At 39.6% G+C, this 22,848-nt stretch overlaps 1 protein-coding gene across 1 annotated transcript; it reads right to left on the minus strand.

The window, feature by feature from the left end:
• Nucleotides 1–5,580: 5,580 nt before the first annotated feature.
• Nucleotides 5,581–21,468, minus strand: LOC126756209 (mucin-22). The gene is made up of 2 exons (XM_050469091.1): nucleotides 20,761–21,468; nucleotides 5,581–13,423 (listed from the first exon to the last, which is right to left on the minus strand). The coding sequence occupies exons 1-2, from the start codon at nucleotides 21,363–21,365 to the stop codon at nucleotides 6,469–6,471; spliced, it is 7,560 nt and encodes a 2,519-aa protein (XP_050325048.1). The 5' UTR covers nucleotides 21,366–21,468; the 3' UTR covers nucleotides 5,581–6,468.
• Between the last annotated feature and the right edge of the window lie 1,380 nt (nucleotides 21,469–22,848).

A 22,848-nucleotide genomic window follows, 5' to 3' on the forward strand; every position in this document is an offset into this window, starting at 1 on the left:
AGTTACCTCTTATCATTGCCACCTGAACGTAGTCAACAGGAGGCAACGTGGAGTCTGTTGATCTGTCGTAGCAATAAGTCCTTCGTATTTTCATCTCATCAAAACTGAGTACACAAACTTTTTGCGCCTGTGTTAGCTCAGTTGCTGCCGTCAACAATTTCATTACTGGCTCTATCACACCTGGAGCAACATCAATTTTTTGTACCACCATTGGAGAGTGCGCACACCTGGTAGAGGAAAGTTGTTTCTTCTCAAGAGTTTATACGCTTTCGGACTCGTTGAGAACAGTGTGATCGACTTAGCAATGTCTTCTTCTTTCCAGTTTCGCCTTTTATTTCCATCTCTTAATTTTTCAATCTACATGTAAGGATCTTTAGTATATCTTGTAACATACATCTTAGAATGGAGGCACTTACCTGGCCGATGGTGAAAATGCAACTAAGCTTTTGCTCCAAATTACTCCGGTGAAATTCCGCAGTCTTAATTGAAATTTTAAGGCGTTTAATTTCTGCCAACTGCTCGTTGTTGCACTTATTCAAAGTGCTAACAACATTATTCAGTCTTTGTCTAAAAAGAATAAGAAATACACATACTTATATAAGTAAATTATACCTCATCGATATCAATTAGGACTTACATTTCTGCTTCCAAAAGCAGTATTTTTTCGTCTTTCTCATCGATGACGACCTCTGCGTTTTGAGGTGCCTCTCCAACCTCGTCGGCTTGAACTATGTCAGCAGCGGCAGCATCTTTCAAAAGTGTATTCAACAACTCTTTTCTGGAACGAGACTCCATCCTTTTCTGCCGTTCATTAGACTCTGCAGGAACTGTGGTTAATGTGGGAAAAGCGCTAGGTAGCAACTTGGTTGGATTCAGCGAACATAAACCTACAAGTGTTTGGTTTATAAATGTAAAAAAATTTTAATCAAAATGCTATTATTACCCATTTCAAACTGCAAATTCCTTTCGAAGTCTTCTGGCGAGAAGTGCACTTCACATATGCACGCATTTTTAATGTTGATTTCGTCCGTTCGACGACAAAAATGAACCCATTTTTTTAATAAAGTTTTATCCCTAGGGAAATGGAAAAATCTCCACTTCGTAGCACTATTTTTACTATTGTTATTGGCACAACCGAACACAGCGCAACGCATTTTAAAAAATTCACAAGTCACAATCAAATTCAAAACCAGAATTGAAAACACAATTTAAAAGCGCGGGTGAAAAACGACAAGTCAATCGTGACGTCAGCAAAAACAGCTGACAGAAAGCAAACATGCGCATTGCGTAAACTCTTTCTCTATCATTCTTGGCACGGGACTGTGACAGCGTACGCACGTTTGGCATCAGACTACGCAGTGAGTTTATCCTCTGGCTAGTCTTGGTACCCTGACTTGTGAACGCCGTCTGTTAAGGGTGAGCTTGGTAGTGAGTTTATCCTCTGACCAACTCAACCTTTAACATCGCGGTCGCTAACGCAGTCTTCCGTGATCCGGGATCTTTACGCGGCACAGTAATTAAAAGGACCTCTCCAGCGTCGCAGAGGAGCGTAACGGGTATAACAGTGGAGCGTTATTGAAGCCTACACGAGCGTCGGCGTAGTCGTCGTAGACATCAGGACAGCGTCATCGAAGCCTACACGAGCGCCGGCCGAAGTAGCCGAGCGTAGTCGTCGTAGCATGCGAGTGGCAACGTATAAGCCAGGACATCGTCATCGAAGTTTACAGGAGCGCTGGCAGAAATAGCCGGGCGCAGTCGTCGTAACAGAGGAGTGTCAACGTGTACGCGAGGAAGGCTACACGGGAGCGTCAACGTACATCAGAGGATAGTGTCAGCGAAGCTAACGCGAGCGACGGCAGAAGTAGCCGCGTGTGATCGTCGTGGTACAGAGCAGCAAGTCGTCTAGCACCCAGGAGCACAACAGAGCGGGAAACGGTATTGCCCTAACGGGCCACACAGAACCGTTACCCTGACAGCGTCGTCCTCGGGCGACGACGATACAACGCAGAAGACTATTCTGTAACATAGATTAATATACTTATGTATATTACATTTTACATATTAATATAAGTTGAATGAAATAAAGTACGATTCGCAGAGGAGCCCCAGTATCTACAAATTTATTGTAACGAACCCTGGACACGGCGAGTATACCTCAGCAATTTATACTTGTAAGAAGCAGGGGCAGAAAAAAGCTTCGTTACATCTTCTAAAATTTGGGCTATTATATTGATTGGAATTTTGTAACCGAAATTTATTATTAATTTGACTTGAATAATTCTGCCTTGGCAAAAACTTTCTATTTTGATCAGGATAGAATTTCCGAAAATTCTTATTATAATTTCTCAAATATTGTTGATTTATTTTATTTTCTTGTTGATCTTTGTTATAGTTGAAACTTGGATCTGTGTGTCTACTTTGTTTTGCATAGTTATAGTAATCATCACTGAAATTTGTACTATTACACTTGTTCTGATTACGAATTAAACCTTGGCATTCTAATAAATTATAAGCATCTGGTAAGCAATTTATATTCCTATTTATAATTATCGAAGCCAAATTAGCATCTATATTATTCAAAAATGTTCTTAAAATGATTTTTTCATTATTTAGAGGACTAAATTCTATTGGTTTACTTACATCGTATTCAAATTTTTCGTTTAATTTGTATAATATATTTATTAACAATTCAAAATAAATTCTAATGTTAGTATGTCGAAGAGCAAACGCTTGCTGGTATAGTTGATGGTACTATGTCTCCTTAATGCCGAAAGTTCTGATTAGGGTTGCTTTGATTTCGATCCAGTTTGCATCTGACGATATAGTACGAATTGCATGTAATGCTTTACCTTGAATTTTATTTAGGATTACCTTTCGGTATACATATTCGCATGCTGTTGGATCTGTATACAGCATTGCCAGTACGGCGTCGACTTCTCTTAAAAATGAAGAGAGGGCATATATGTATAGTATGTCGTCTCCGCGGAATTCGTGAACTCTGTGTGCATCTTTCACAATGTCGCTCACTGGCAGCTGCAATGCCGGTCGGTTCTCACTGGAACTAATTGGATTCGTTGTCATTGCCGGTTGGTTCTCACTGGAAATAATTGGACTCGTTGTCATTGCCAAGTACCGCTAGTCGAAGTTACTAATTGAATTGTTGGAGTTGACCATCCGATCGCAAAATTGTTGTTATATGCTTGTTTTTAAAGGTGACCTTACTGTTTGCTACCATGTGGTGACATAAAGGTTATGTTACAACGTGGCATGTATTATATGTGACCTGGTCTACGAAAAGGGAGCTAACGTGCGAAAACTAGTTTTCTGGGAAAAGCTGTTAAAAATAATCGTCAGTTTCTCGTTATCTCATTAATTGCACAGAGTTTTGATATATTGCAATTTAGCTTTCCTTTTTAATTTTTTTGTTTTAGATCTACTATTCTCGATTTTTATTTAACTTCACAAAATTTTATTATTTTTAATAGTACCACCAATTAACTTTATTGGGGAGCGACTGCGCCAGTTATAATACTTATATATACAACGTTTATTTGTGAAATGAATCTTAAAACTAACTTATAATATTCTTAGTATGCTTATACGAGACCTTAATATCGTACATACATATGTGTTATATATCGTAATGAGGTTGGTGGAGGGATAGTTGCCAGACTGTTATGTTAGGCCACGTAACTCGCACGCACCTAAAACACTGGAGAGGTGTCTTCCGTCTATCACAACATGATCGATCTAGTTGGTGGCTTTTCGATCCGGAGACAGCCAGGTGGCTTGATGGATTTTCTTAAGCTGGAATCTAGTACTACAGATAATCATAGTTCGAGCCCCGGCGAAGTCGATCAGCCTCAACCCATTTGGGGATGTTTTTCGAATTTACCGACCGTAGTTCTTTGCCCACCCTGGCGTTGAAGTCGCCAAGCACGATTTTGATATCGTGGCGGGGGCTGCTCTCATAGGTGCGCTTCAAGCGCTCATAGAAGGCGTGGGCGCAGATCAGTGATATGTTGAAGAGCTTCGCTTTGATGCGGATTGTGGCTAGACGTTCATCCACCGGGGTGAATGACAGAACTCGGCGACGAAGTCTCTCTCACACTACAAAACCCCCACCGAATTTGCGCTCCTTTATATGGCCACTGTAGTAAATGCCACAAGGACCTACTCGTCTCTGACCTTGTCCCGTCCATCGCATTTCTTGGACGGCGGTGATGTCAGCCTTAATTTTCCCGAAGACATCAAGCAACTGGGCAGCGGCACATTCCCAATTAAGGGGCCGGACATTCTATGTAGGTGCATGCCTTCAATTTGTAGTCCTTATTTCGTTTGCCATAGTCGTCATCAGAAGGGGGTCTCTCATCTAAGACTGGTTGTTATTTTTCACTGGGAGTATTTTTTTACGTCCAAAACCCAGCGCTTAACCCCATGTAGGGGATGTTTCGCCTTCTCACTTTAGCTCGCCTTCAAACGGATGTTATTAGGCTACCCAGAGGATACTTGGTCAAAGACCGGAAGTCGGGAGGTGCTTGAGCCATATCTAAATGAATCGTCTACACATGACTCCATCTATGAAAAGAGAAAGATCTGGCAGTCGCCCAGGTTATTGTTGTTGACCACCGCTTGTTGGATGGACCAATTTTAGACCGTTGGATGACATTGGAAACCGTCCCTAGCAATCTCATTGGCTTTACAGTTTTCGGCGACTGTGCTCAAAGCCAGAATAGCCGCTCAGCTATCGGAGTAAATGCATAACTCTCCAAAAGAAACTGCACTTCGAGACAGTACATCTACTAGATTAGAGATGGAGAGCGCCCAACGGCTTCATCCCACCCCACGCTCGGTGAGTGAGCCCAAAACCGGAAGGCCACCGATTCCGATTTTCACAAAAAAGTTTTGTTCAGCGATGGAGCTTACTTTTAGTTGACATGCATTAATAAACAAAATAGCCACATTTGGAGAGATGATAATCCAGAAGTCATTGTTAGAAACATTCTCAAAAAATCACTTTGAATGTTTCCTCTGGGAATCATTGGCTCATATTTCTTCAAAAATCTCTTTGTTTCCGTTTAAAGGATTTTAAACTGTTTATGGAAGGGCTGATTTACCTGTAACTTTTCTTCGCCTTGCTTCGGACAGTTCGTTTGACTAAAAAGCTCAATATGTACTTTAGTATGTGGTCGTTTACATCGAGGCGAAGCAAAGCAAAGCGAAGAAAAATGTTGGACAACTCTCTTTTTACGCCTTGCCAAACAAGCCGCGATTTTTATTATGGAGAAGCACAAAGAAATCTAAATATAGCCTTTATGTTTTTCGGTTTGTTCTTAAAGTGTGAATTATCAAGCAAAGCGAGGGTAGTTATATTTGAATCGGTTGCTGTTATTGTAGTTGTTTTAGCGGCAAAATTCTGCCGTGTTTTCTGGCAAAGTAACTGACTGGATATAAATCCGGGTACATGCCGGTTATGTTCCAGTTACATTCGTCGTGGGAGCGGCCATTAACGTTGTTTAAGCGCTTTTATATACATACTTGTAGTTACCACATATTAAAAAAAAATACATTTAATTTATTTATGTAATATTTGTGTTTTATTTGAAACTCCTTGTTATGACATGCAATTATTTACTTGTATAAATACATGATTACTTATGGATAAACACTTTCGTAAATGCGTCTTAAAAGCATATCTGTATTTATAGACTATAACTGCTATACCTTTCACTAAGTTTATAAGCAAAACAGAAACCATAATTTTTCGCTTTTAAAACTTCATAAATATTAAAATATTTTTATGCATCACTACCTATGCTTTCGTATTTGCTTCCGCGTTTTCATGACAATAACTTAAGTGATAATAGTTTAGTGAGTGTGTTTCGTAGTATCGATAATAGTAAAACATTAAAATAAAAATTAAATTAACAATAATTTGCATAGAAAAAAGTTAAAGTACAACTTATAAATCTAGCGTACAAATAAGTGTCGGCAACGAATTGCATGTCGCGCATCAATCTCGAATCCAATTCGGGTTGTGCGTGTGATACGAGATTAAGGCACAACAAACACAACAGTTTTGCTCTCCTCAGCGTCACACGATTAAAATAATTTATTTTATTGTAAATGCTAAGCTCTCTAAAACAAAAACGAATAATAAATAAAATAATAAAACAAATAATTTAATTAAAATTTCTCTAATTTCCGCTCGACCTACGAAAATGCTCGTTAACAAAAACTCTAGTTCGGACTTAACGTAATACACAAGCTCGTAAAGTTAAAGGTTTTCACACAAAACATATCGAAGTAAGTGTGAGTGTATGCGTACTCAAATATTGTTAAATGAATTGCCTAACATTTGCTGTTTACTATATTTTCGTCTAACATAATTCTTAGTCTTCTGCGTCAAAAAAAAAAATCGCGCATGCGCATAAAGTGCGACGATCTGCCGTTAGCATTGCGTACGCTTTATGGCAGCAGTCGAGGATTGAAGCGACCCATGAAGAGTATGATGCCAGTGGGATTGTGACGTACGAAATAGAGGAATGGCTTGTCGAAGCGTAGACGCGGCGCGTCCGGTACGCGAGCCTGTCGTGGACGCAGTGAGAGTGGCAGTTCAAGATATTTCGGGTCGAGTAGATCGTCGTAGAAACCACGCCCGAGCGCTGACTCATGCACCAGTGAACCGAAGTCGATAACCGCTTCAGACGAATCATAGGCACCATCATCATTTGCGCCCAAATCCTTGTTTCGTTTACGTAATGGAGGTGCTGGATACATTTCCACATGATGGTGATCGCCAATTTTCTCCTCACCACAAGTGCTGAAAGTGTTGATTTGTATGACGTCGGATAGGTAGATGTCGCGATTGGCAGAACCGGTGAGACCACGCAGATCAGCAAAATCGGACTTGAACAAGCCTTTCAGTCCCATTTTCTGCAAACCTAAAGAGGCATTTACGAAGGATCTATGTGAAAAACGCGGTAGCTGTACTTCCATGCCGGGGCGGTCCATCAGCGAGGTGAGTACACTACTCCAAGCATTCTTGCTGAAAGCCTGCTCAACAAGCTCACGTTCAAGTCGTTCCAAACTTTCGGCTGGCGAAAGTGTGCTCTGATGACCGGGCATTACGTAAACTGTGCTCACGGTGTCCTGTATGCTGCCGAATGCAACAATTGTTGCGTCCAATTTGGGTTCGTAGCCGGCGGTGAAACCACTCTTGTACAACACGGCTGGTATAGGTATCAAACGACGTTGGCGTACGGAGGGATGTACTTGGAAGAACATTTCACCATCCGTCAGTTGTGTTGAACCATGTTTGCAGTCGGTTTGGAAAAGATTGGCTGAAATTGTGGCCAGTGGTCCATTCACCCAGAGACTGTTTGTGCGCAAATACTCTAGTACTTTGCCCATGGTGTGACGTTTCACTAACAGATTCGTTCGACGACGTATCACATCGTTCACGACATGGAAGTTCACTTCCTCCACATGTCCCGAGTAGAATTGTTGTGTCTTTTCCTTGAAAAATTGTAGTATCTTTCCATTTGAACGATCGCTGAAGATCTCGCGAACGAAGGCGGTTGTTGCAATGTCACTATCGGTGGCGCGTTCAACAGAGTCGGTGATATTTCGGAAGACTAAATGCGGATTGAAGGTGACCATGTCATCCAACTTCAGCACTTCGTTCATTTCGCCTGATGTGCTGCCACGTGCACCGAGGAAGACCATTGAGAGCATCGATGTTAAAGCAAATGGCGACATCACCAAACTACGAGCCGAGCTGATTTTCTCCGAAGTAATAGATTTCCAATAGCTGAACGCCAATTCGTTGCAGAGTTTAACGAAAGATTGCAGGTCTTCGTCTAAATTAGCTGTGGATGCTTCGAGTCCCTTAGAGTTCGAAGGGCTCGGCTCCATCTTTACGGGTGGTCGGGTAGCTTGCGTAGAAGTAGCCATTAAATTGTTCAGCTGTGCTGGACGTTGCATTGGTCGCTGCTGAGCGGTATTGGCCGAGTAGGGTATGACTTTTGTGGGTTCGGCAGGCTTCGGCGCATTTATGCCCGTCTGCTTATTGTAGTAAGACACGGGTTTAAGTGTATGTACCCGTTTAGTTGTAGTGGATGGTGGTTTTGGCGTTGTTGTCGTTGTAGTGGTGGAAGTTGTTGAGGTCGTGCTGCTGGCTGTTGTAGAAGGCAATGCTTTCTCCGTTGTTGTTGAGGTGGCCGCAAGTGCAGGGCTGGTGGGGAATTTTGGTATAATATAAGCTGTAAGGTCACCAGTGTCAGCGGTGTTTTGTGGATCGGGACGGTCGTAGTTGAGCTGTGGCATTTGAGGTCGTTGTTGTGCTACAAATGTATGGATAGGTTTAGCTGTGGTTTGGAGTGTAATTTGTTCCGTAGAGACGATAAGTTCCGAAACAGTTGACTTATTGGGTTCCAAAGCCATATCTCCATCGGTAGCTTCTTCAGATTCTGCTTCAGTTGATCCAGACTGTGATACCTCTTCCGAGTCTTCGGTCGTGTCCTCATCTTCAGGCTTAGTCGTTTCTACCACATCTTGTTGTATTGGCTGTGGTAGCGTTGGTGAGGTAAGCTCAATGTCAGTACTCTCATCGCTTGTTGTGTCTTGTTCGAGAATAATGCTATCGCCAGATGTATTGACATTATTTGCTTCTTCACTGTATTTGATAGTAGATTCGCCAAGTTTAATATAAGGGTCCTCATCCGATTCGGTGCTATCTATTTCATCGGAAATTATAACCGTAACATCCGTGGCTACATCGGGTTCATTACCAGTACTTTCTTCTTCATCTTCGGTTCTGACTGTTGTAGCGCTTCCTTCCGCTGGTTCCACCGTTGTTGCCTCACTTTCGTCTGCTCCTTTGCTATTGACTGGTTCTTCTAATTCATTAGTTTCATATTTTATTGTTGTTGTTGGTGCATTTGTGTATTTTATTTGCAAGTTGGCGGCGTTAGTCACACTATCCTCTTCGGTACTATCAGCTTCTTTTTCTGTTGAGCTTACAAGTGCCTCGGTAGAGACTTTTTCAGCTGTAGCATCATTTGTTTCCTCAGCTGTAGTGTCGGTGTTGATGAGAATTGGTGTGATTGTGGTAACATCATTACTGGCTTCTTTTTCCAGCGGCTCTCTCTCATTGGTTTGTTTTTCTTCGGAGATTTCTAAGTTCTCTGTAACTGTCTTGTCGGAGTTGTTTTCGTTCACATCCTTTTCAGTACTCTCCTTTCCGCTGTTGTCGCTTTCACCCAAATCTGTAGCATTGGAAATGTCTGTAGTTCCTATTGTGCTACTTGTATATGCTTCACTGGTATCCCCTTGATGGTCTTCTTCTTGTAGTTCCACTCGTTCAACGACTTCAGTTTGCGCTTCGATAGCTTCGTCTGGCACCTCCGTTGTCTGCACATCCTGAGTATATGATTGGTGTTCCTCTTGCAGTTTACTGGACGATTCTTCAGCTTTCTGTGAAGTGCTTTGTTCTTCGGACAATTTCTCCTCTTCTGTAGAAGTCGACTGTACTATTTCATCCATTAAGATCTTCTCAGTTTGGACCTCATATTTCTCTGTTGTTGTTATCAGCTCCATTTGTTCCGAATCTGTTTGCGCCAATTCATGAGAATCTTCATTAACTTCGCTGGGTTTATACATATCCCCGTGATTAGTATCCTCTATTTCTGTTATAATAACTTCAGCACTTGTCATTTCTTCCTTCTTTTCTTCATTAGGGCCTTCGGCGCTTAATTGTTCCGCCAAAACAATTGTCTCAGCTTCGTGAAGCGGTTCTGCAGAGCTTCCAGCTTCTGCAGACTGCTGAATGGGCTCCTTGCCTTGCTCTGTTTCATACATGTTCTCAGTATTCTCTTGTTGTTGTTGTTGTGTGGCATAAATTTCCGAAAGAGATGGTACTTGAGGTTTCAAAGTGGGGGTCTCCTCTGGTCGAGCTCCTTCAATCTTAGTTTCTCCGGTATTTTCCGTACTCTCAACCTGATCTGTCTGTTTTTGCTCTGTGGTATCAGCATTAACCAGTTCATGTATTGCGCTCTCTTCTGTTGCCTCCTTTTCGTAACTATTAGTTTCTATTTCTGTTTCATCTACAACCACGTATCTTTCTGTAGTAACGTAATCCACACCAGCCTCGTTTCCTTCTATATTCTCCAGCGATAGCTCGGCTTTGTGTTCCTTTTCGTGCTCCTTTTCTATTTTCTTTTTACTATCTGCTGGTATAGCGGGTTTCTCTTCATTCAAGCTGTCATCTTCCTTAGAGGCATATGTTGATGCCACCGGAGCAGGTGCGACTTCTATGGTTAATCCGTTTTCGAGTTCCTTAACTGGAGCTGGCGTTGGCACTAACAAAGGTTGCACATAGTGTGTCTCGACCGATTCTTTAGCAGGTGGCGCTTGTGTTGTGCTGATCGTTACTAGCATACTGCCGTATGCTGGCACATTGTCATCTAATGCTCCAGGATCTGGTTTCAGTAAGAAAGATGTGTTCAGTTGTGCAAAGTTCGTTAAACGATTACCATCTTCCATTGGGTCGGGGCGATATGGATCCGGTTCCACTTCGGTCATTTGTTGTAACACATCAGACAAGAGGAAGTCAATTTCGCTGCGCGTCTCATTGGAGCTCATGAGTTGATCAGCAGCAATTGTATTGGTGCCATCGACCAGCGTTGAAGCTACGGTAGCCGCCTGCGTTTGGAATTCAGACATTTTTATTTGATCAGTTGGTTTTAACATATCCATATTTAAGAATGGTTTAAGATCGGCTACCTGTGGTGGTGGTTCCGTGGTTAAGGGGTTTTCTGCAATCAGGGTATCAACTTTGTGTGTCACCGGCAGCATGGGTATTTGATACTCGGTACTACTATCAACATTTACTTCGTCGACCACTTCTACTACAGTTGTGTCATCATTGTTGTCATCAACTGTGCTGAGTGTGGTCTCGTAGTGGGGTGCAGTTGTTGTTTGAACGTTGTTTATAATGGGTTCTTGTACATCAGCGTAAAGCGGTTCAAACTTAACAACATGAGCCGAATCTTCTTCGTGCTTATCTGTTAGCTTGTCTTCAAGTATCAGCGTTCCTCCAGCTTCATTTTCGTCTTTCTCTTTTTCTTCAGCAGAATATTCCGAAAGATTTGTGGTGTCTGTTAACTCTTGTTCGATGATCTTCTCAGTTGTATTCTCTTTTATTGGTGCAGCAGTTGTCTTCTTTATTGTCTCCTCGGATGTCGCGGCTAAAGTTGGTGGGCGTATTGTTGTAATTAATGGTGTTTGTACCGTGATATCCTCCACTATAGTCATTTCCTCTTGTTCTACGCTTACTGTGTCTACTGCATTGACATTTTCTTCTTTAAGCGCTCCACCTTCAATGCTACCAGTATTGATGACTGCAGAACTATCGAAGGATGTTGACTCAACATTCACAGGCTCCTTGTGCATATCCACTGCTGATGGTTCATCCACGACCGGCCGTTTCTCAGAAGCACTAGACTCGTTGATATCGGTCTCAGTATTCTCGCTTGCTAGTTCCTCTTTGAGCGATTCCATTATTTGATCGAAGGCCGTCATGGTGTGCTGATCTTCCAACGACGGCTTATGGTGTTGTTGTTGGATTTGTGCAAGTGATGGCAGCGGTTTACGCTTGGTTTGTCCATAGTCTGATTCCTCGTCAGTTTTGTCAGCTTCAACAGCATCATGATGTCCAGGGTGTACGGGTTTGTAGTGTGGCAGCGGGTAGCTCGAGACACCAGGGCGCTTGTTGGCATGTGAAGGCTTGACATGTATTGGATGATAACCTGGGAAATGCTCCACGATTAACGCATTTTCAGTTGTTGTTGTAGGTTCTGGTGTTGTTGTGGTTGGTGCTGGTGTAGTGGTCGTCGTTGTCGTTGTGGGCACCGGTGTTGTAGTAGTGGTTGTTGTTGTAGGTTCTGGCGTTGTTGTAGTTGGTTCCGGTGTGGTAGTAGTAGTTGTTGGCTTCTTGTGCGGACGTGGCCGAGTTTTGTTTGGCTTGTGGCTCACAGTGGCATTATGCTTACTGATTGTGGGCTCAATGGTTGCTGGTGTGGGCGTGGGCACATCAGCGACTGTTGGATGCTTATTACCTACAGTTGGACGTGGCTTACCAGTAGCTGGTTTGCGCTTATCTGCAGCTTGATGTGGTTTGCCATTGCCTTGACCGGGTTGCCGTGTGGGTTTCTTCTTTTTCTTTTTGGGTGTTGTAGAGCTTGGTCTCGGCGTGGTTGTGCTAGTAATCGGTTCTGGTGTAGTAGTTGTTGGTGCCTCTGTAGTGGTGGTTGTTGTTGTCGTCGTAGTAGTTGTAGTTGTTGGCTCTGGTGTGGTTGTTGAGGTGGTGGTTGGTTCCGGTGTTGTCGTGGTGGTTGGCTTCTTCTTTATCTTCTGCTTGTTATGACCACCTTGTGGCTTTTTAGTCGTACTATCATTCTGCTCACCATTCGGAGTCTTGTTACGATGAGGCGCTGCTGGACGCTTATGCACAACAACTGGCGGTCGCTTGCCATAACCCTCATGCAATTCCTCCTTGTCTGCTGCCGATGTTGGGCGCGTTGTCGTTGCACTTTGTATGATTTCTTGGTTATTCACGAAGACGCGTCGCGTTGTCGTATCCATGTCTGTGTATTCGGGCAGTTTGTGGTAGATCGGTTGCATCTGTAGCTGTGAGAAGCCATCAAATTGCTGCATATTCGCAGCGACATTTTGATACTGTTGCATGCCGGTGTAGACAGACTCATTTGGACCTAGTTCTTCTTGCACCACCTGTGGTGTCACAGCGGTGGATGTTGTAGTGGGCTTCAGTGTAGTTGGCTTACGTTTCTGTCCCGGCTTGCGCTTGTTCGGTTTCGGTCGTTTGGTGGCATGCGTAACTGGTGCTGCAGTTGTCGAGGCCTCCAGTAATTCGGAGTCTGGTGTCATGACAATTTGTTGTGGCTTTTGCTGTGGGAAAATATCACTGCCGCCATTACCGAAAATCGCTGGCAAAATCATTGACCAAGATGAGGTTACATCAGGCGTATCCAGCGCGGGCAACGCATCCTTTGAAATGTTCTTATTCGATTCCACCTCCTTGTTCAACACATTCTGTACACTATCGACAATATCCTGCACATTCTTTTCCGGTTCACGGTCGTCTACGGGCATATGTTGCACGATGGATGAATTTTCGCCATCGCCATTTGCCACAATACTCTGTATTTCCTCCATGGTCATGAGACGTTTCACCAGTTCGCCATTCTCATCGAACGTGTAGAACTCGTAGCGATCGGGATTGAGCAGATCAATCGGACTTGCCACTTGCAGTGAGGGTTGCGGTTTGGGCACTTTATGACCCAAGGCGTCAGTGAACTCGGGTTCGTTGCCGTTGAGTATGACCGAAACGGATGTGACGACACTGTTAATAGAAGAGGAGAAGAGGCATTAGTGATTTTTAGTAAGTATGAAGGTAAAATACAAGTAAGTAGTGCAAGTAAGAAAGAAAGTGTGTTTTGGTACAAAATTAGAATTCAATAGTAGAAAAAGTATTGAAAAATTATGAAAAAACATTGAAAAATATAAGTTTTGAAACATACTACGAGCATTTGTTACCTTAAAGGTTTTGAACGACGTTTCATTGAGGTCTAAAGTATTCACATAGGCAATAAGCATAGGTTCCTAAGAGTTTTAACAGTCACAAACTGCATACTCTTTTTAAAGACGTTTAATTTGTCGAAGCCTTCGGCCTTAGTAATTTTATAACTTCTTTTTATTTTAGCTTTGAGGACAATGCGTAGACTAAAAATATATGCTTTGTTGGCCTCAATCCCGAGAAAAAAGAAGTTTGACCTTAAGTTGCCAAAATGAGCCATTTTATGTAAAAACATATCAAAAAACAGATGTTTTTGCTTAGATGCTCAGTTATTAGTACTAAGCTAATATAACACCTAATCATCATTTTTCACTGACGCTTTTCAAATATACGATTTCGCATTTCTAAACATCACTTAATGCTTCAATATTTCTATAAGCTGCAATTTATCACGTGTGACTGAATATTTACGGTGATTTTGAGTTGATGTCATCTATAACGTTGCATACTTTTGAGCGCTTATCATCTGGCACATATAAAATCTAATAATCTTGCTGTTGAATAACGTATGTATGTATGTATGTGTGTATGTGTGCAAAAGTGCGAAGCTCTGTAGCAGCAAGTGATAAATACCGTTGCATTAGCACACATTTTCTGCTCACATCACACACTCGCAGACACATACAAGCACATGCAATTGCAAAGGCAACGTAGTGGCAGTAGCACATTTTGTTTGTCCGTTTGAATAACTGTGCATAACTGCTTGTTAGTGCGATAAACTATATTTTTAGTAGCTGCATTTGGACAAATGATTTTTATTGAATTATTTGGCAGCATGCAAAATACAATTTATATTTCGCTGCGAGCGTATAAGTCAGTGTGTAAGCTACTCAAGAGCGTTATTTACATACATATTTTCCGTAAATTGATCGTACCAATTGTTCAGATTATAACTTATGAAATTCTGCAGGGTATTGGCAAATAAATTAATGGCGTCAATATTCGAAGCATTAGTCACAACGTAAGCTTACAGCTGCTCAATGACTTTGAGAAGTGAAATATTAACTTATTTAGAAACACTATATTCATCATCACTCATGCTTTGGAAGCTGGGCAGCAATGTGCATATCAAAAGTGAGACTTTAGAAATATTAATGGGAGATTTATATTTTTCGATTGTAATATAGCAATGCTGTGTTTGAGTAGTTTTAAACTCTTAGAATAATATAAAAAGGGGGATGAGGACTTCTCGAAATAGCTTCTGTCTCATTTTGAAATTGAAATTTATTTAATTTGTTTTAAAATTTTAACCATTTTTACATGTTATCAGCATATACGTTGAGTATGGGTATTGGGTAGTCGAAAAAGTTTTTACGTATTTTGTCAATATATGTCCTTGCTATCGTATATCTCCAGTTCTACCAATCACATTGTGTCATACTATATAGTGTTGGAAGGTGCATTTTTAAACTTCATTTAACAAAAAAAAAAAGCAAACCAATGTAACCGCTTAATTTGATCATCTGGGCAGCTGTGATTTGAAATAATTCAGCACATATTTTATTTTATGTGCTGTGATCAAGAAAGCACGAAGCCATCCTCACGTTGTTTGATTATCTGATTAGATCTGAACAGAATTGAAACAAATTTATCTTTAGTGAATATTTTATTTCACCATCCGATAACATGATGATAATCTGATGTCAAAAGACATAGTAAAAATGTGATTTCTTCTCCATATCTCATTTGGTATGATGACACAAATGGCATCATCCGATCAACTATTTATATGTGGTAAAAATGTTCACATTTAGCGCTCCAGCTCATCGTATCATCAGTTGATGTGTTGACGATTTCTAAAATCATCTTATGAACAAAGGTTGTGAAATATAACGATTTGCCGAAAATCTCCTCTTAAATTGTTTTCTATATCATAAAAATATACTATCGGGTGATTTTTTTGAGGTTAGGATTTTCATGCATTAGTATTTGACAGATCACGTGGGATTTCAGACATGGTGTCAAAGAGAAAGATGCTCAGTATGCTTTGACATTTCATCATGAATAGACTTACTAACGAGCAACGCTTGCAAATCATTGAATTTTATTACCAAAATCAGTGTTCGGTTCGAAATGTGTTTTTATCGACAAATTTTGTTCAGCGATGAGGCTCATTTCTGGTTGAATGGCTACGTAAATAAGCAAAATTGCCGCATTTGGGGTGAAGAGCAACCAGAAGCCGTTCAAGAACTGAACATGCATCCCGAAAAATGCACTGTTTGGTGTGGTTTGTACGCTGGTGGAATCATTGGACCGTATTTTTTCAAAGATGCTGTTGGACGCAACGTTACGGTGAATGGCGATCGTTCGATGCTAACAAACTTTTTGTTGCCAAAAATGGAAGAACTGAACTTGGTTTCAACAAGATGGCGCTACATGCCACACAGCTCGCGATTCTATGGCCATTTTGAGGGAAAACTTCGGAGAACAATTCATCTCAAGAAATGGACCCGTAAGTTGGCCACCAAGATCATGCGATTTAACGCCTTTAGACTATTTTTTGTGGGGCTACGTCAAGTCTAAAGTCTACAGAAATAAGTCAGCAACTATTCCAGCTTTGGAAGACAACATTTCCGAAGAAATTCGGGCTATTCCGGCCGAAATGCTCGAAAAAAGTTGCCCAAAATTGACTTTACCACCTAAGACGCAGCCGCGGTCAACATTTAAATGAAATTATCTTCAAAAAGTAAATGTCATGAACCAATCTAACGTTTCAAATAAAGAACCGATGAGATTTTGCAAATTTTATGCGTTTTTTTTTAAAAAAGTTATCAAGCTCTTAAAAAATCACCCGATATATAACTTCATTATGCTGCATGTGATTATGATAAGATATCATATGATACTATAACATTTGACGCAGCATCACATCATATGTTGCACTACAATATGCAGTATTTCGCACTTACACCAACCTAGAACTCAAAATTGTTCACATCGATCATGTGTATAATATCACATCGCATTAGACCGCAAGAAATCACATCACATCATAAAAATAAGTGGAAGATAAATGAAAATAAAAATTAATGTTCTCTATTCGTACAAAATAGCATCTCGAAAAAAATGTTACTTGGTAATCAAACATCACATCATATGAAACTTAACTTTTCACATCTCATCGCATCACATCAAGTAATATTAGATAACAAGATCATATCGATCATGTATATCATATCACATCGCATTAGAGAATACATATTAGAACGCATGTAATCACATCACATCGTAAAAGTAAGATCAAATGCTATCTTCTTCTTTATTGGTTTAGACACAGCTTACACGGTCACTTCGAACAAAAAAGCTTTTCGAAAACAAATGTTACCTGGTAATCAAACATCACATCATATGTCAATCTCACATCATGAAAATTAAGATCATTTAACACACCTTTATTTGCAAAGCATTTCCTAATTACATCACATTGCAAAGAAATTTTTTTAGACAAAAAATACTTGGCTGAGAGCTGCTACTGCCCTCGCTGTATACACCAGATTCCGACTACAATTTGTTTTCATCGATGGGACAAGCTTGGCTAAGAAAAGGAACAGTTCTATTGGCATGGCATCCACAAATTGCCAAAAAGGTGGTTAAAATGTGTAAAAAGCAGTGGTCAATACTTTTAATAATTTTTCTTAGACTTTCTCATTTAAAGTTAGTAGTTCATTTTTACAAAAAAAATGGCACACCGGTATATAAAATATGATCACATGGCATGTGCTCTTAATTAATAAATGTGACCTTAATAGATCTAATCTACAATGCTTGATTCATTACGTCACATCGAAATATATTATTTAGAGAGCATAATAAATTTTAAATGTCGATTAAATACTTCAAATCAGAGTATACTATTACTGCATCACATCATCTTTAAAATACATCATAAAACCACATTTTCATGTCGAAAGCTAAAAATGTGAAATAAAGCCTCCTAGAGCCGAGTCCCGTTGAATGACACAACGGTGATCCTGTAAGCTTTAACTATCCCCTTAATGACGACTGGAAAAGTGATTTTAATTCTCATGAAATGGCTGGATATATAAAAATGTATAAAAAATTGATTTCTAAACAATTCTCTAGTTTTAAGCTAAACCTCAACCATTTTGATATTTTTTTATACTCCAGCAGTTGCATGCATAATTCCCATGAACTATAAAGAGTTGACTGTTTGCAACATCGATTTCAATTTTCCAAATGTGACAGTTTTCTACTACAATCCTGCATTGCACCACAGGCACGGACTCTTTTGAATGGCGTACTGCACGGTCATAAGCGGCAGTGTACTCGAATGTCGCTCACGAATGAGCGCATATCTGTGGGTGACCAGTTTCTGAAATGCTGAAATTCGATACTGTGCTTTTGGGCAAATCAAATAATACGCGTGCGCATGCATTCCATTAGTTGGCCAGCGCCAGCATCAGCATCGTACCACAAGCGTAATTTTCTCAAACATTTTACATATTCATGAGTAGTTTGCGTTCGCATCGCCGCTATTGCAATTTCATATACCAATTTACATACATAGATGAACTCAGTACGCCATAAGGGCACTGCCATCCTGCGGTTGATGTCGGTTGTGTGCGCCTATTTACTAGGCGCGTGTGTGAGTGCGAGCTCTGATTCGCGACTAGATCAACATGACAGATTAAATATGAATGCGAATCCTACGAGTTGATTTTTTTTCGTGTTTTTGCTTCTATTTCAATTATGGTCTAAGCTAGGCTTTCAATTTGTGAAATTTCACATCTCTTGTATTTAGGTCACATATGTTGGAATGTATGAATGCAGTATCATTGGTATGATGGGCGAATCTAAATGAAAAATTTGGTCCTTAACTGTAAAGTAACCAGCAAATAAAGCATTTAACTGTGAACTAGAATACAAATCGCTGTGATAGAATACGAAGTAATTACTGCTCTTGTGATAATTGTTGCAAATACTGACTTTAGGAGGATTTTGGATAATTATTTGTAAGGCAAGAGAAAGCGGAAAGGTATTAAATAAATATTTTAGGAAGTTCAATAAATATTAGCTCAAGTATTTGAGGAGTGGGTGAGAACTTAGCACTCAATCTCTGTGCGCTGAGCACACTCATGAGAGAGCTGCTGCTTTTTCAATGATTTGCCGCCTTAATACTCAGAATTCCATTCGATATTCACAAAAGAGCACCAATTAAAGATTCAGACTTGAACAAAAAGTTTGTTGTTAACTTAAAAATGCATTTCGCATTACTTTAAATATGAAAGAGTCCTTTTGCTAAGCCATAAAGGCACAAAGCCGAAATGCAAAATACAAACACTCTAAAATGCTGAGAAAGTTTTTTCTTTTATTGACTTAGATGCCGCTAAATTAAATTATATTCTATTTAAGCTATCCAGCGTCGTTGTAGATCTTCTTGTCCTTAATTAAAATGCGAATATTTTCATAACTTCAAAAGGTCACATCGTTAAAAGCAGCCAAACAAATTTTTTGTCAATTATTTTTCATTCACGAGTATTCTTTTTTTGGCCAGCTACTTGAAAGCAGACTGTAATAAAGGTAATAAATTCATAATGAAGGGTTGCCACAACAACCGAAATGTTTAGCTAATCGATAAAGTGAGCGAGAGCGCTGGTTATAACCTGCAGTAGTTAAAGTAGTGGGGGTAGGGCAGAAGAGAGAAGAAAAAGTGAATGAAAAAGTTTGCATATTTCCAAGCCGAAAAAAATCTAAAAATAAATAGAATGTATTCAAGAGCAGACTACCGTTAATTACTTCATGAAAGAGCGCTATAGATATTTGAAATAATTGCAATTTAAATGGTTTGTGACTATGACCAAATATTTCGGAGTTCAGTATTTAAAAAAAAGGAGATGCTTTTGGATCCTTAATGATTCTAGATATTACTCATAATTTATAAAAAAAATATATATTTATATAAAGTTTTAATGTCAGTTATTTAAAGGTCTTGCTCTATTTATAGTTTACAAGTTCAGACAGTAAGTCCCGGTTAGAAATTTTAAGTTTTGTGAATTGTTTAAGCGATGAACTTTGACTTTCGCGATGAACGCGACTTCATATAGGAAACATTACCCTAAAGGCCCTAAGATAAAATACTTTTATTGCATTTTTGTGCTTAAGTTTTAAATTCATTCACACAACTCCGTAATTACCTTGAATTATTAATAGTCATCGAAATACTTCTTCGTTCTTTGAAGTCAATATTTTTTGCGAAATGAAGCAAGAGAAAATTTTATTTCAGACATACTTAAAATTTCTCAATGGTTAAATTTTTATGGTCAAGAAAAAGTCACAACTATCGATTAATCCGATTGTTCATTTAAAGGCTAATCGAAAGAACTCTAGTTTCGAATTCCCTTTATACCGGAAAGAGATACTATAATTCAAAAGTCAAATAATCTATAACTATTGATTAATCGATTGTTTAGTCAAAGATTAATCGAAAGAACTCGACCCTCGAATCTTTCGACAGAGAAGAGATAATATCATTCGAGAGTCAAATAACCTACTAACGTAGTTATTGCAATATTGAAAATTAAGTCATAACTATTGATTAATCGATTGTTTAGTTAAAGATTAATCGAAAGAACTCGACCCTCGAATCTTTCGACAGAGAAGAGATAATATCATTCGAGAGTCAAATTAAGTCATAACTACATACTAATAAATCCGAATAATTAGTTGACGATTAATCAAATGAATTCGGGTCTACAATTATTATTTCTTAGTTGACGATTAATCCAATAAATTCAAGTCTACAGTCATCTTTCTGCAGAAAAGAGACAATAGCTTTCGATAGTCATTCAATCTGTCAGAGAAGTAATTTTTATACTCAAGATTAGGTCATAACTACATATTATTATGATTAATTAGCTGGTTAAAAGAAAAAACTCGAAAGGGTTCGAGTCTCGAATTCTCTTTCCGCCAAAAAAGATACAAGCAAAAACTCTATACTAAATTTAAATTTTTGATTTGAGTAATTTTTTTAAAAATGCTTAAAGAGTAGTCCCTTTTCTTTTATCCGCTTAAGAATCTATAAAGAATAACAATTCTTTCTCCTTAACCCTCAAAAGTTTCAATGTCAAGTAAAACACACTCACCTGGAGCCGATAATTTTCTTCGACGATTCATCGTCATTCTCACTGCTTTGGGTCAATGTCGGTTCGTCATTAGTCACACCCGGAGTTGTTGGCTGGTAAGAAGCCTGCTGGGGTGTTACCGAAACATTGTATGCAAATCCGGGCTGTTGACTCGGCTGAGTTGCTGCCGTGATGACGGAGGAAGTGGCACTGGTCGCTTTGTTACCACTCGCGTTGGTGGTTGCACTCGTCGGGCGTTTAGTCGACCATTTGGTTGTGCTGCCAGCAGCGCTACTGCTACTGCTGCTGGTGCTGCTCGTTTTCGTTGTGGTTACATAAGTGGCGGTGGTGTTGGGCCGTTTTGTTTTATGCTGTTGCTGCTGCTGCGGACGCTGTTGCTGCTGTTGTTTGTTTATCTGCGGTTGTGGCAGGCGAAATTCGTAAACACCACCAGTGCCCAACGTATCGCTCTCTTCCTCGTTCACAGCATCGGGTCGTGGATCATTTGCATAGCTGCTGGCCAAGCTGCCGTTGCTGCTGCTGCTCGCCTGTCGCACGTGCGCCGCTTGAGTGGTCAGCGCTAGCAGGCCGACAGCTGTCAGCAGCCACAACACGTTCGGACGCATTGTCGCTGCGGTCGTGATAATTCGACCTCGCGCTTACAAAACCTTCGACTTTGCACACACTCTCACAAAAAAAGCGAACGAAAACACTAAAAGTGTGATTCTTTTCCCTTTGTGAAAACCGTTTGTTGTTGTTGGTTGTTTTTAAATTTCCGCTTGCTTTGATTTGCCGATTTTGCTTTATTTTTCGGTGGTTGTCTTCTGCTTTGCGTTGTCTTTGTCTTTGTGTGTTTATGTTACTGCTTAACAAAGCGTTTTTTCGTCGCCTCCAATTGCCTTATTAAATATTTATAAATATTGTGTACTGAAAGTTAGTAGCTGGGTCCTCATAGAACATCGAGAATGATGGAAAATCTGTAAAGAGAAGAAAAAATCCGAAATTAATTAATGTGACGCGAAAGTGAAAAAATAACAACAAAAAAGCATTAGCACCTGATTACTGACGAAATAAGTGAAATAAACTTGATAAAACTTCGAAGGCAGCGCCCGCCTGAGGCACTTAAGCAAACATAAGCCCCCAAGCATTGGCGCAACAACAGAATACCTATGTAAACAGTTTTGACACTTAAATTTGCGCGCCACATTGGTTGCCTAGTCAACCAATGGCGATATTGTTGTTTGTTTTCCTGCCATCGTCGCCATCGGCTTACCAGCGCCATTGTTTTTGAAGTAGTAATCTCTTTGATTGACATTAAAGTATTTATCGTAACTGATTTGCATCATAAACCGCCCACCATCCACCCAGCCGAGTTTGAAGTTCTCATTGCTTTCAAATTATTTTCCGTTTTTGCGGGTTGTGCGTCAATGTTATCGCGTCAATAGGCTATAGAAATTAATCTGCGTTGACTGGCGAGCTGCTTATCAGGCGCGAAAGTACATAAGTGTCATAGAAATGACGATTGAAAACAAATGAAGTGCGTGCAAACAAATGATAAATTAATCGTTCTGCGGTGCTTTCTATTAAAATGGACATTTATATTTATATTTTTGTATATTACAGTCTACTTTTGTGTAATTTAAGAAGTACCGATGAAACATGAAGTAAGCATATTTGTTTTGGTTTAAAGCTTTTCTATAATTTTCCCACTTTTGGAAATCTTATTATATTATTTTAAATTATTGAAAAAAGTAGTTTTCGTGCTAATTTCTTTATAATAAAGAGCCTTCAATTTCATTTTCTTAATGCTCAAATGAATAATTTTATGATTTTTTTTACAAAAAATATGTGTCCTATTTTATAATTTTTTACAAACTCTTTGTCCTTTTATACAACCGTAATATATATCGTCCTGAATGTACAGTATTGGAAAATGTCAATTAAAATTCAATACTGAAATATAAATTAACTGGCCAATTAATCAGAAAAAAGTTATTGGTTCACTGAGTTTTAAAATAACAATTTTATCAAGAAGATAAAATTATTTAAGAATTGTCTACCCTGAATGGGTTATTTACAGTTAAACGTGTTTTTCTCAAAATGGTGCTT

Source organism: Bactrocera neohumeralis, chromosome 4 (genome assembly GCF_024586455.1).
Source record: "Bactrocera neohumeralis isolate Rockhampton chromosome 4, APGP_CSIRO_Bneo_wtdbg2-racon-allhic-juicebox.fasta_v2, whole genome shotgun sequence".
Taxonomy (NCBI): Eukaryota; Metazoa; Arthropoda; class Insecta; order Diptera; family Tephritidae; genus Bactrocera; species Bactrocera neohumeralis.

Excerpts from the sequence above, each read along its gene's own strand:
- LOC126756209 (XM_050469091.1), bottom strand. The coding sequence starts at position 21,365 with ATGCGTCCGAACGTGTTGTGGCTGCTGACAGCTGTCGGCCTGCTAGCG. Across the intron at positions 13,424-20,760 it reads AAGAAAATTATCGGCTCCAG|TGTCGTCACATCCGTTTCGG; the intron begins GTGAGTGTGTTT and ends TTCTATTAACAG.